The sequence below is a fragment of the Erpetoichthys calabaricus genome, chromosome 9, assembly GCF_900747795.2.
Source record: "Erpetoichthys calabaricus chromosome 9, fErpCal1.3, whole genome shotgun sequence".
NCBI classification, from domain to species: domain Eukaryota; kingdom Metazoa; phylum Chordata; class Cladistia; order Polypteriformes; family Polypteridae; genus Erpetoichthys; species Erpetoichthys calabaricus.
In genome coordinates, this window is record NC_041402.2 from 134081787 (window position 1) to 134096755 (window position 14969).

Below are 14969 nucleotides of genomic sequence, written 5' to 3' on the forward strand. Positions count from 1 at the left end.
TAAGATAATTTAAAATGCTTATAGCTCTATGAATAAAAGAGTTCTTAAATCTGTTGCTCTTTACCTTTGGAAACCTAAATCTGCAGCATTATGGCAATAGCTGGAATTTAGAGAAAAGAGGATGGCTATTCTCTGACAGAATTGAGTTGGCTTTCTTTCTAACCTATTTACAATACATTTCAGTGATAGACATCTGCTGTGAACCACTGCAAATTTTTATAATGCCTTTAAGATGATTTATATTGTTGTTGCTGAGGTTTCCAAACCAACAGATAAAAGCACGGTGGATTCAATAAAAGACTTACAAAAAAAGTGTCTTTATGGTTTTATCCACTTTAAAACAGTTATGACAGCCCTTTTTTTTTTTACAAATATGCTCTGGGTTAAGATCAAAGTTTAGCTTGTTATCAATGATTGTTCGCAGATATATGTATTGCTCTACCATCTCAACTGTCTCAATTAAAGTTGAGACAGTGGATGGTGGAGACCACCTATTTGTATACAGGATAAAAAAATATTGTAGTTTAGCTCTGCTTCTTTCACTCTTTTTCACATTTTCAAAGATGAAAGCTCATTTCTCTATGCAGAACCTCAAAGTACACAGCTACATTGATGGTGAACAATTATGTATAATAAATGGTTAACCCCTACCATACATCAAATGTACCAATTTGAACTTCTCAGGCTTCCACATTATCAAAATTTGCCAATCTGTGAATGATTGTTTTGCTTAAAAAGAGCTGCTAATCTTAAAACTGCAAAGTGCATGACCAGCACTTGGTGCAGCATCAAGGATTATGACAGTGAGAGAAGTGAGGGAATGCTTAAATTGTATATGACCATGTGATGAAACAAGGTATGTTTTCTGAAAATTTTGGTATGTTATTGAGTTTCGTAGAAATGCTTTTAGTCACTTCTTTGGCATTGTAGCATTTGTAGCAAAATTTCATCTGTTTTTACAGAAGATAAAACAGCGGTAATGTTTTAAATGTGTATCACATCATTCCAAATACAATTTGATGAAACCTATTTGAAATTTTGTTCAGGACTGTGGATATCCTGCTTATCCGGTTAAAAATTCAGGATGGTATAACTTAATAAAGCAGTAAATCTCACTGTGCTATCAAGTCAAAATAAAGGTTTTCAGTATTAAACAAAGACTCAATGGGGAGTATTTGGGGGTTGTGGGGATGGATAAACTGGCAGGACACACAGCAAAGTGTTGAAAGGCAGACAGGAGAAAACTGCCTCATGGAGCAACCCCCAACCAGCTCTTTCTTAACACCTCCCTCCTAACTGAACCACATTAAACAATTTATGAATAGTAGAGCTGAAAGAGGAGTTGTTATGAAATGTGAAAAGTTTAAATATGGTAAGGTTGTACAATGAAGACTTCCAGATTGTAGGAGAGACAAAAGCAGAGGATTTACATTGAGGGGCTAAAAGCCACTTACACTGAGGGAAATAAGTATTGAACGTGTTAAATTTATTGCCAGTAAATATATTTCCAATGAGGCTATTCGCATAAAATTCTCACCAGATGTTGGTATTATATCAAGAAATCCATAAGTATAAAGAATTCATGGCATTAACTCTTTTAGGGCTAATTTTTTTCCTTTTGTCCCAGGGCTGAATATTTTTCCACAAAACTCTTTTCTAAAAAGCACTCAAAGCAATGGTTTCACACATAGGCTGGGAGCATGCGCACACGTAAATCAACATAAAATACGTATTTATGACAAATGTTACGGTTTTATGTTCCAAGAGCTTCTACCATATGTAAATTCACTTGCTTATTGCATACCTGTTTGTCTCATCAGTCATGAGCTGAAAGGCACTTTCTGGAACAAAAAAAAAAAACAATCTGAAGTAGTCAGGTGGGTGGTAATCTGTAGTGCCCACTAGCATGCTGTGTTACAGTAATCACTCCTCCATCGCGGGGGTTGCGTTCCAGAGCCACCCGCGAAATAAGAAAATCCGCGAAGTAGAAACCATATGTTTATATGGTTATTTTTATATTGTCATGCTTGGGTCACAGATTTGCGCAGAAACACAGGAGGTTGTAGAGAGACAGGAACATTATTCAAACACTGCAAACAAACATTTGTCTCTTTCAAAAGTTTAAACTGTGCTCCATGACAAGACAGAGATGACAGTTCCGTCTCACAATTAAAAGAATGCAAACATATCTTCCTCTTCAAAGGAGTGCACGTCAGGAGCAGAGCATGTCAGAGAGATAGAGAAAGCAAACAAATCAATAGGGCTGTTTGGCTTTTAAGTATGCGAAGCACGGCGGCACAAAGCTGTTGAAGGCGGCAGCTCACACCCCCTCCGTCAGGAGCAGAGAGAGAGAGAAAAGTAAGTTGGGTAGCTTCTCAGCCATCTGCCAATAGCGTCCCTTGTATGAAATCAACTGGGCAAACCAACTGAGGAAGCATGTACCAGAAATTAAAAGACCCATTGTCCGCAGAAATCCACGAACCAGCAAAAAATCTGCGATATATATTTAAATATGCTTACATATAAAATCCGCGATGGAGTGAAGCCGCGAAAGGCGAAGCGCGATATAGCGAGGGATTACTGTATTTGAAGTCCAGTAGCTACCTTTCCTCCCATGGATCTATGTCTGTGTAGTTCTCCCAGGACCAATGTTGCCATAGAAGCGTCAGCCACATGAGCGTGTTCAGCACTATGATCAGCTGGTTACTGATCAGCCCATGCTGGTACCTGACTTTCAAAATTGGAGTTTGATAAGTCAGAGGTCGATACGGCAATAATATGCAAAAAATAAATAAACAATACACACTGAGTATTTTGCTTTACGCATTCACTTCGCTTTCTCACCAGACGATGCTGCCATTGTAGACATTGTTTATTCTATGCTACTCACGAACATACAGGGATGCTACGTCAAGTCAACAGGTGTAATAGTTCTCTTTGCAAAGAAGGTCTACCTATAATGTAACGGTGAGTTTTATCGACGTTTACAAACTTTATCGCCCTTTCCCTCTGAGTGTCAGCTCTAGTCAACATCCGCCCTCAACCCCTTGTGTCAACAGAAGTCGACAACCTCCCTAAAAGAGTTAAAGGCCAAAAGTAAATGTATCTGTATTAAAGTGGAATGATGCAGGGAAAAAGCATTGAACATGCTAATTTAATACTTAGTGGGAAAGGCTTTGTATATAATGACAGCTTCAAGAAACTTCCTGTATGAAGAAGCCAATTACCTGCGGTGTTGGGGTGTGATTTTGACCCATTCTTCTAAAGTGATTGTCTTGAAATCTTGAAGATTCTGGGGGTCTTCTTGTGAACCCTGATCTTTAGTTCCTTCCACAAATGCTCAGTTGGATTTAAGTCAGGTGATTGACTGGGCCATTCAAACAATTTAATTTTCTTTCTCTGAAACCAACTGAGAGTTTCCTTTGCTGTGTGTTTTGGATCATTGTCCTGATGGATGGTCCAACCACGTCTCATCCTCATCATCCTGGTAGATGGCAGCAGATTATTTTCAAGAATCTCTCTGTACATGGCCCCATTCATTGTTCCTTCAATTACATGAAGTCTGCCAATACAATTGAATGAGAAACATCCCCACACCATGATGCTTCTACCTCCAAATTTCACTGTTGGTATAGTGTTTTTCGGGTGATGTGTGGTACCATTTCTCCCCCAAACAGGGTGTGTAGTATGACAGCCAAAAAGTTCAACTTTGGTTGAAATGTTGTGTAGCAAACTTTAAACTAGCTTCAGCTTGCCTTTTCTTCAATAATGAAGTCTTGCGGGGTGACCATGCAGAGAGGCCATGCCATTGGAGTGCACTGCCTATTGTCTTCCCTGTAACAATTGTACCTGCTTACTCAAAGTCATTCTGGAGCTCTTTCCGAGTGATCCTGTGCTCTTGGGCTACTCTTCTAACTATTTTTCTGACTCCCTGGTCAGAAATCTTGTGAGGAGGTCCTGTGTGTGGCCAGTTGATGGTAGAGTGATGTTCCTTCCACTTGCAGATAATGGCCCCAATGGTGCTTACTGGAAGATTCAAAAGGTTTGAAATATGTCTATAACCAGTTCCATTAATATGGTTTGCAGCGGTCATGGGAGAGTAACCCAACTGATATCAATTTGTGCAGATACAGTATGAGGTGGAATTACAACTATGTTGTTTGTTGCCTATTTTGATAATTATTTATTCCTCATTTATTTATTTCAGTGACACTGCATACAGTATGACAGATAAAAATGTTCGTTTTTAACTTGAAGAACGCCAAGAATCTTTAAACATCTTTTTGAAAAAATAGCAAAATAAAACATTCCCCTAAAGATAACAAATGGTGAAAGAGACTGGAACAATGCAAGAGAAAACAAATAAGAAAATAAGGTCCTGTAAATGGAAAAACATGGAGAAAAGTACCAAGTCAATACCAAAATGCTGAAAAGTAATGGTACTATCTTTTTACAGTATTGCTATTACTGAGTAAAAGTCGGTGCTGCAATGTGAGTGACTGCAAGTAGGCGTATTACTTCAGAAAGCTCCATAATTACATGATAAAAGTGTGAGTAAAAGCTACATATGAAAATTCTGCGCAGTGCTGCAGCACCACATTAATGCACCTCAAAAAGAAAAATGGCAGAAATTATGTAGGAAAAGTTCAGTGTGAATTTACAAGAATCATGCTGTGCTATTAATTAAAAAAGGAGGCAAACCATCCATTAAGCAGTTAACTCAGAAATAGATTTGAATGTGCTTTGAGAGCAAATGATGTCACTGATGAGATGACCGATGAAATATGAGTTGTAATTGCTTAATTAGTAAGTGGCAAGATTAATTTCTTTATAATGCCATGTCTTGCACTGTCAACAATAAAGGTATGAAGGCTTTGCATTCATTCTGTAATTATCTGTCTACAGATATCTATCAGAGTGTCCTCTCATGTTCTAAGAGGTGTCTTTGTCACAGGAGAAAACTTCACATGCATCCAGAATTGTGCATATAGGACTGTGATATGTTGGAGGAAACTGTATTGCGGCAGTTGTAGCAAGAAAATATGCAGGCATATTTTAAATGAAGTAGATACTTGGCTTATCTAAACCAGTGATGCAATAAGCTGCTCCATTTGTTAATACCAAAACAAAATTTATTCAGTATTTTAATGCTTCAAAGCACATTTCTCTAGCACATGACGTACTGTGTTAACAGAAACACATTGTAGAGTCACACAGTTATGCCAATACGGATAAAACAGCATATTTAAAAAGAAATATACAAATTCTAAATTTTGAGCATTTGTTTGGTTTTTGAATGCAAATTAGTGTTCATGAGTATAACACCTAACGTGACGAACATAGTGAATGTGTACACAATATATTCACAATGTTACTTCGTGAATGTAATGCAGTTTCTCAGTTACTCTTCACTGAGTACAGGTGTCAACAGTAATTCTGGACTCATACACAGGGTAAACAATAATAAATTGTGATCACTCATATAAGATACTTTGAAAACAGCATAATAAGGGCTGCTTTTATAAAAGTTCACTGAAATATATACACCTTTTAAGAAGGGTTAAACTGAGTTATTGAACACCAAAGTTGTTATAAGTATAAATCTCAGATTTCAGTGTATTGTCAATGATAGGGGCTCTGTTGCACCTCAGTCCCAGAAGATCTGTTCCACAAACAATCATTTCTGTTTTCCAAAATTACCCTCAAATATTTGCCTTTCTGCTTAAGACAATTGTATCTTACCCTCACACTCCCTCCTTTTACCAGGGGTGCAGTCAGTCATTATCCAACCCGCTATATCCTAACACAGGGTCATGGGGGTCTGCTAGAGCCAATCCCAGCCAACACAGGGTGCAAGGCAGGAACAAATCCCTGGGCAGGGCACCAGCCCACCGCAGGGCCCAGGGGGTGCTTTTGTATATTTCATTCATACACAGATGTTACTTGACTTTTTAAAATAAATTTCAGTTTATTAAATTTCAAGTTTATGTGGGTTGCCTTTAAATGTGAGTTGTCTTTGTATTTACAGTTGGGCTCATACATTTAAGTTTACATACCCTGGCAGAATTTGTGAAATATTGGCTGTTATTAGGAAAATATAAGTAATCATGCAGAAAGCTTTCCTTTAACTTAGGAGTGTGGTCAGGCAAAGCAATTTATTATCGCATGGTTGTGTGTGCCCTTTTTAAATCATAATGATAACTGAAGTCGCCCAAAGGGGCGTGATCAAAAGTTTACATACTTTTGAATGTTGGCGCTGATAATATAAACAGAAATTGACACACACAAGTTCAAATTATGAGTAATTAAGGGAGCGTGTCCACACCTGTAACTTCTTTAATTGTAATCAATGTCTGTGTATAAATAGTATATTTAAATTCTTGCAGAGCTGCGCTGACTTTGCTAGATACCGAGCCATGCCAAGAAACTTCAGCTGAAATACAGGTTTCTCTGCAAAGAAGTGGTGTTGCTGTTCAAGATGTACAATAAGGAAGTACTGGAATAAAACTGGGCTACACAGTGGAGTTGCAAGAAAAAAGCTTTTACTGTGCCAACGCCACAAAATGGCCTGTTTACAATGTGCCAAACAGTATCTACCTAAGCCTCAAAAAATTCTGGAACAGAGTTCTTTGGAGTGATGAGACCATAATTGAACTTTATGGTCACATCCATAAATGCTATGTTTGGAGAGGACGCAACAAGGCCCATGATGAAAAGTGTACCATCCCTACTGTGAAGCATGGAGGTGGATCTCGCTTGCATTTCAGCTGAAGTGCCTTGTGGGTTTTTCTTGGCATCCCGACAAGTTATACGATTCAACAACCTTTTCTAGCAGTCCTTTAACAGTTCTTTTGTTTTCCCCATAGCTCAGTATCCAGCAAAGCCAGTGTAGCTCTGCATGAATTTAAATTGACTATTTATACACAAACACTGATTACAATCAAAGAATTTACATTTGTGGACCCTCTTTCTTAATTTCTCTTAATCTGAACCTGTGTGTGTCAACTTGTGTGTATATTATCAGCCCCAACATTCAAGGGTATGTATACTTTTGATCAGGCCCATTTGGGTAATTTCAGTTATCATTATAATTGTGTGTGCCCTTTTTAAAATCATGTGATAACATATTGCTTTGCCTGTGCACACTCCCAAATTAAAAGGAAAGCTTTCTGCATTATTATTTTCCAATGGGTAATATTTCGCAAATTCTGCCAGGGTATTTAAACTTATGAGCAAAGCTGTACTTTACAGAACGTGGTCAGTCGATATGTTATAGGTAGTACTGTGGAGTTTGTATTTTATTGAGGCCATCATGTAGTGGCTCAATAGTTGACTAGCCTGAGACTGACGTGCTGTGCCAACAGCTACAGTACAGTATGATCAATGGTTTTCTAATTAATTCTTTCCATCCATTTGTAAATAATGAACCCTTACTTGTGCACTGAATACTTAGAAAATGTTTGCATATTATCAGTATTTCTGTGTGTAAAAGTATGGTATTATCTGTACAATACATTTATCATTTAATATAATATATATAATTTAATATATCATTTAATACATTTATGCCAATCATAAGGTATTTTTTGAAGGGTGGATACCTCATCTGGCATTTGATTGATGTTCAGAGGTTTATGCGTGCTGATTGATTTGTCATATATTGATAGTCTTTTCAAAACTGTTGTATCAATGTGGCTACCCTTATCTTTCACACAGGACAGTGTCATAAACCTAAGATCAAAAATGGAAAGATGACATGTGCATAGCAAGATTAAAATATGTACATGTCCTAACTTTTTTAAATGTAGTATTAAAATTAGGCTGTATTGCCATTTTGAAACCCTTAAACAAAAATGGTCTAAGACAATTTTAACAACTGAATGAGGCAATAACATAAATTATTTCCAAATTTCTAGATACGAGGATCATGTGCTGAAATATGCAAGTGAATACAGCAAGTTAAAGGTTTTAGTAATGTACCAGCAACGTGGTGTGTGTGTGTGTGTGTGTGTTTTTTGTTTTTTTTTGTGCCTATTAATTCCCATACAGGTATTAAGATGCTGATATACAGGAAATAGAAGTGCCAAATGGTTTAAGTCATCAGTGGTGACTGTCTGAGATTTGTGCTTATACCATTACTCTTTTTAATTTATCTAGCAACACAGACTCTGAATTATTTAGTAACACATGACAAGTCCAGAAAAACTGAAATATTGCTTATAAATACAAGATGAGTGATGATAACCTGCCAGCAGCAAGCGCCGAAAATGTTTATGTTGAAACAACCTTTTTTATTGTCTATGTAGTGTGCAGAAGAATTTATTAAAGTGTTTTATTATGAAAACTGTGCAATATAAATCCACTCACATACTCTAAGCATATAATGTGACATTGTCACCATGTTTCAAAAAAGATGGCAAAAACTGCAATAAAGAGTAGCACAAATGCATCAATAGGGACACATCCTGCCATGACACACTCAAGGAATTAAACCTCTTTAGTTTTGAGAAGAGTAGCCTGTATGGAAACCTAATCCAGACCTTCAAAACACTCCAGAGTTTGATGAATGAGCTTAATCAAGGAAAAGTTTAACATAGTGCTGGGAGGTATACCGGGTCATACCGAAAACCGTTTTTATTTTTGTTATGATATGGATTTTTCTTATACCGCAATACCGGTTTAAATAGCCTAAACAACGTTCAGAATGTGGCACAGCGGGAAAATGTTTAAGGGGGGACCTTTTTCACTGATACACTGCTAAACGCACATGCAACGGAGTACATGTGTTAGTGGAGGTATTGAGCGGTGAAAATGGACAGAGAACATTCTGAAACTGAAGCTGTAGCAGACGATAAAGTTGAACATGATGACACAGAAGAACTTTTGCCGAAAAAAGGAGCCGTGCCTGTTGTCTGGAGATTTTGGTTTTAAAAGGTTGGATGTGGACCAAACAACTACTTTACTGCAAATGCTATGGAGCTAAAGTTGTCACCGGAGGCGGCAACATGAGCAATTTGCTGCACCACCTTAGCCGCAAATATTCTTTGGAGTACCATGAATGTATGGAACTAAGATTGGCACCCTCCACGTCCTCAGGTAAAACTGAAAAAGCTACAGGACACTTGAGTCAGACGTTACTTGTAGACGCATTTGCTAGAGGTACTGCCTACGACAAAAAAAAAGCAAGCGGTGGATCGAGATAACCAACGCCATTACAATCCATATAGCTAACATGTCAGTGGACAGAGATTGATAACATTAACAGAAAGTGTAGTTGGTTTACAAAAATATTTACTCTTTATTCCTTTTCTAAGACATGTTCAGTGCAATACAACTTTTGACAAGCACCTCTGAATATTTTACTAAGTCTAAATGCCTCTTTGGATGGTTAAAAATATGCTGTCAAAATTTTAGTTTGTTTGCAAAATTTGTTCCATAAAAAGGTTCTATATTTTGACTGCAACTATCATGGAATGTGATTCCTTCTGTTCATTGGTGCCACCCCCTTGAAAACTATCACTTTATGGGGCCATTCAAACCTGTATTAATACTTTTGTGCACATTAAATTTTTTTTTTTGTACAATGTACAATTCGCATGACGGTGGAATAGGTTATTCTTAGCCATTCTACTGCAGTAATTGCAGTGGAAAATGTGGTTAACATCCACTCATGCATGGGAAAAAAAAAACATTGAATACCGTGAAACTGGTATAATTTCGAAAAATACCGTGATATAGAATTTTGGTCATACCGCCCAGCCCTAGTTTAACATAACCAGTGAATAATTGCGCAGAGGACACCCATGACATTTTTCATTGCATTGTGCTAATCTGGGCAAATTAAAAAAAAAAAAAAAAAAAAAAAGCGCAGAAAATTGAACCTGTTCGTTATTTTTTAAATAACATTAATAATCCAAAACAATCACCTTAATATCAACACATAATATATAACAATAAACAAATAAACACAAAAGGAAAATTTAAATGGGAAAAAAAAACATTTCTCTTTATTACCATGAAATAATAATTTAAGTGTGACCTTTAGAGATGAACAAATTAACAATACTGATACATGCACACTGACACACTTTTACATTTGATGGGAAATGCTAACATGAATCTTCAAATTATCTCATATAATAAGGATTTTCTTGCCGATATTTACCCAGCTTAGAAATCAAATCTGTGGTTGCTGAGGAGTATTGTATCGGTATGTCAATTTTAACTTTTTAAAACGGAAGCTATGATGCCTCATGAGGATCCATATTCAAAAAATGTTTCTTAATAAGCAGGTTTACAAAAGGTTTTACTTTTACTGTTACTTTAATGAAACTAAAATATTCACGGCACATTGAAAAGCTGAGGTGAAATAAACTAATCTTCCAGTTTAATAAAAATAAAGTCATTGTGTTTTATTTTCTTCTCCCTTTGTTATGAGCACATGCCATTTACAAAAAATTACATCCTGGTGGTTTAATGCTCCTCATGAGAAGAATGTTAAGATGAAATAATGAAATATAAAGACAATCTCACTGTAACTTTGTTTTAAAAAAATAAATAAATAAAAAATCAGTACTCTGTAAATTTGAAGCTGCACACAACCTTTCTCACCTAATCTGCCAAGCAAGCAGAAGGCTGTCCATGATTTTGGAACAGGGGACCCATTGGTAAATTTAATATATGCTGGAAACATTGCTAAGTGAATCATTTAACCTACTAATAAAGTCAAATAGAGTGCTCACTTTACAGGGTGCCAAGTTGGCAGAAGTCTGCTAGCTTTAATATGTCCTGTTGGTGTAATTATTTTGGCAATAATAGTCTCATTGGCTACTAAGCATTTCTAGTTGTAATAACTTTTGACAAAAGATTTATGAAAGCTTTGTGTTATCATTAATATGGGTACTTTATAGAATAAAAAAGTGGACCGGACAGAGGATATAATTTTGAGGTTTGTTTGGGATGTTGCACTGTTCTGACTGACTAGGGGATGATGATCCATGGAAGGCATTCCCCCACAATGTGGAGACAGCCTTTTACATAAGTAGGTTTAAAAATGGTTGAACAAGTGCTAAGCGCAAAGTAGGAGCTTAATGTCTGTCCATGTCCTCTATCGATGACAACATCAAACAAGTTTGTACCATGATTCTGATGAATTAGTGAGACTTTTTTCCCTGGTACACCTTCAGTCCATAAAAAGCAGATCTTTCTTTGTGCTTTTCTTTGGTGCAAATTGAGTGGCCTTGTTTACTCTTAGAAAACTACAAGAAAAACCGAGTTTGAAACTTTACCACTGTTACCACAGACACACCATATTTCCACATCTGCACGGTGAACACTGCACAGATAACTAGCAGAATTATCACAATAGTGCTGACAATTATTGATTTAACCGTGTAGTTATAAAGTTTAGTAATGCTATGATTAGTTGTGCAATTTATGTTACTTTCTCCTTATTTTAACAGAGAAATCTGGATGGATATGTTGGATTTGCTAATCTTCCAAACCAAGTATACAGGAAATCAGTTAAAAGAGGCTTTGAGTTCACCCTAATGGTTGTGGGTAAGTGTCGTCTGTATGTACTGATTCTTACTGATGTTTTGTAGTAGATTGTTAATGTAAATGAGAGCTCCAAGTAGACAGTAAGTCTTTTGAAAACAGTATTTTGATAAATATTACAGATTTAAAAAAAAAAAAATACATTGATAGCTAGTTAAAGTGTAAGATCTACATTTAGCAACAGTTTTCGTAAATTCCCAGCACCAAAAGGACATATTCATGATTTACAGTACTACAGGTTGAGGGATGCCCACAAAATTGAAGATCCTATTTTTTTTTTTTTCTTCTTAAGAGAGCCAGATTCTCCTTGAGGTAGTTCACTTGTTCAAAAGTCAGTAAAATGCTAAGCAAGAACAGTATTGCAGTGTCCTGTAAACCAGGCATGTCAAACTCACTACCATTGGTGGGCCGCTTCAACTGCCATACGTGCGTTATCGGGCCGCACTGTAACAAATACTATTATACTATTATACAAAGTTACTGTAGCTTTCTTTCCAATACTGAAAACTTTAAAAAATGTAACACTTAAAATTTAAAGTTTAAAGAAAAGCAATTTATTTCCATACAATCTCTATACAACAGTGTAGAATTAGAGTCTTAGCCTCTTAGCTAGGTCCTAATTATATTATATTCATTATATTATATTCATTGCTTATATAGGAGCCTTACAGTGTGAGATTTATTTCTTTTGTCCCGACACTTGGCATCTCTTGTTAGTAACCAGTTCATTAATATCAGGCTTGAAATCTTGTGCAGCTGCAACTTTTATGAGGGATGAAAGGTACTCGACGGTAAGTCTTGAGCGATGTGGGGTTTAGGTAGCTTTCATTAACGAAAACAATTGCTCATAAAGGTAAGAGCTTCCGAACATTGACAGTACTCTCGATGCCAACTTACGGATCAGCACATACGAGGGTGGCAGGTAAGCATACAAGCCTGACACACCAACTTCGTTGTATTTTGCTTTCAGAATAGAATCTGACTGCACTTCAGTCAATTCCATTTGGATATTCTCAGGTGCATTCTCAACGTTGTAAGAGAACAGCGCAATGCCCTGTTTGTGTGAACTGAAATCACGAAAATGCTCACTGAATTCATTGCTCAGTAATTCAAGTTGGAAAACAAATCCTCAAAAATCAAATTTTACTTTACTAAGTTTACTTCAAAGTTTATATTGTAAAATAAGCCGATATACAAAAAGCCACCTGACCTACAATAATTTTACAAACTCAAAATCACAAAAATATGTCAATAAACAACTTGCCAACTTCTCGCGTCCACTTCAGATCTTCAGCTGTAGTCTGCACTAAGTGTTCGTTACAATACTAGCACAAAATTACATGACACTAGAGCAAAAAAACATGAAAATATGCGGGCTATTACTACTCGTGATGGTCAGTTCTGCCCAGTGGCCAGTCTCAGCAGCCCAGACAGTAGTGTAGCCTTAGCAGGGGCGGCCCTGGGCAGAGAAAGAATCGGTGGCCCCTTCGCCCGCCAATGTCAATACAATATCTTATGCACGTTGGATGGCCACATCCGTTGCGGACACTGCATAGCCGCCTCGTGCTCATGACACACTTCTATATACGTGTGTTCGTAACTTGAAAACCAAGTGGCGGCCCATGATATTCTCATTACGGCAGAACGTTATAATCTATACTAATAAAAGGCAAAGCCCTCACTCACTCACTCATCACTAATTCTCCAACTTCCCGTGTAGGTGGAAGGCTGAAATTTGGCAGGCTCATTCCTTACAGCTTACTTACACAAGTTAGGCAGGTTTCATTTCGAAATTGTACACGTAATGGTCATAACTGGAACCTCTTTTTTGTCCATATACTGTAATGGAGTGCAGCTCGATGGCTGTGGGAGGTGGAGTCGCGTATCGCGTCATCACGCCTCTTACGTAATCACGTGAACTGAAAACAAGGAACAGCCACAAAGAGCGCTGAAGAAAACATTCATTACACAATTGAGAAGGCAGCGAAACAATAAGAAGCGAGCGAGTGACTGACTGAACACAGCACGAGTGATCACTTCGATGAATCAAACCTGTTCAAAAAACACATTACACTATTGATAAGGTACGAAAAGAATATGAAGCGACTGACGCATACAGGCATAAATTAAGTTCATAGACCTACAAAAGATTGCCATTTTTCTCCTGTACAACTATACGTTGCATTCTCAACAGTAAGCTTCCACGGCTTGATCATATTCCAACCGGAGTGCTCAACTGACAACGTGGTATATAAAGACAACTATAACAATCGTAATAAACGAACAATGAAACAACGGAGAACCCGTGCATTAAATAAAAAGGCTGCTTCCTTGGCAAAGCAAGGAAAAAGGATGGCCTTATATGGCGTTCGTTTATAAAAACAATCGTAATAGACGAACAATAAACCACTACAGAACCGCGAAGCAAGCAGAAAGGATGGACTTATATGGCGTTTGTTTATAAAACAGTGGAGAAGCTGTGTAAAGACAGCTTCACAAAAAAACAGATCCTTAACAAATTGTTATTGGTATATTTTCCCTCAGTTTAAAAAGGTTTTCTTTTCTTCTTAATAAAAATTTAAAAGCAGAACTTCGCCGCTGCAAAGCACGCCTGACTTTATTGAAAAGAAACTAAACTTGCAGTGCCACTATTCAATGACACTTGCCTAACGCCTGACTTTATTGAAAAGAAACTAAACTTGCAGCGCCGCTATTCAATGACGCACCGCTAATCAATTACACTTGCCTAACGCCTGACTTTATTGAAAAGAAACTAAACTTGCAGCGCCACTATTCAATGACGCACCGCTATTTAGTTACACTTGCCTAACGCCTGACTTTATTGAAAAGAAACTAAACTTGCAGCACCGCTATTCAATTACTCTTGCCTAACGCCTCTCCTAAGGGGAGATACTGTAGTATCTAGGCATCAGTCAAAGCACCAATCACAGGCCCGATTAGAAAGCGGGAAGCTGTGATTTGTCGTCTCCCTCCCATGTAACAATCACAGCCCGTGTTACAACGCATTATGTATGTATGTGTATATATGTATATGTGTGTGTATGTATGTGTATATATATATATGTTGATATGTGTATATATATATATATATATGTATATATATGTGGATGTGGATATGTGTGTATATATATATGTATATATATGTGGATGTGGATATGTATATATATATGTGTATATATATATATATATATATATATATATATATATATATATATATATATGTGTGTGTTTGTATATATATATATGTAGATATATGTTTACATAACCTCTTTAACACACTACTTCTCCACTGCGAAGCGTGGGTATTTTGCTAGTACTACATATAGCTTACTGCTCCGACTCTAGCTACATTTGTAAATACAGCGTACTAATTAACAAGAAACACAATGTTT

At 36.9% G+C, this 14969-nt stretch overlaps 1 protein-coding gene across 2 annotated transcripts in view; it reads left to right on the plus strand.

The window, feature by feature from the left end:
- Positions 1-14969, plus strand: part of LOC114658127 (septin-7-like) — a 149106-nt gene that overhangs the window by 18915 nt on the left and 115222 nt on the right. Inside the window, exon 2 of one of the 2 annotated variants that reach the window (XM_028810185.2) lies at positions 11463-11559. In XM_028810185.2, coding sequence (XP_028666018.1) covers positions 11463-11559 — 97 coding nt within the window. Of the gene's footprint in view, positions 1-11458; positions 11560-14969 lie in introns of both variants that reach the window. The other variant, XM_051932002.1, reaches the window with a different exon arrangement.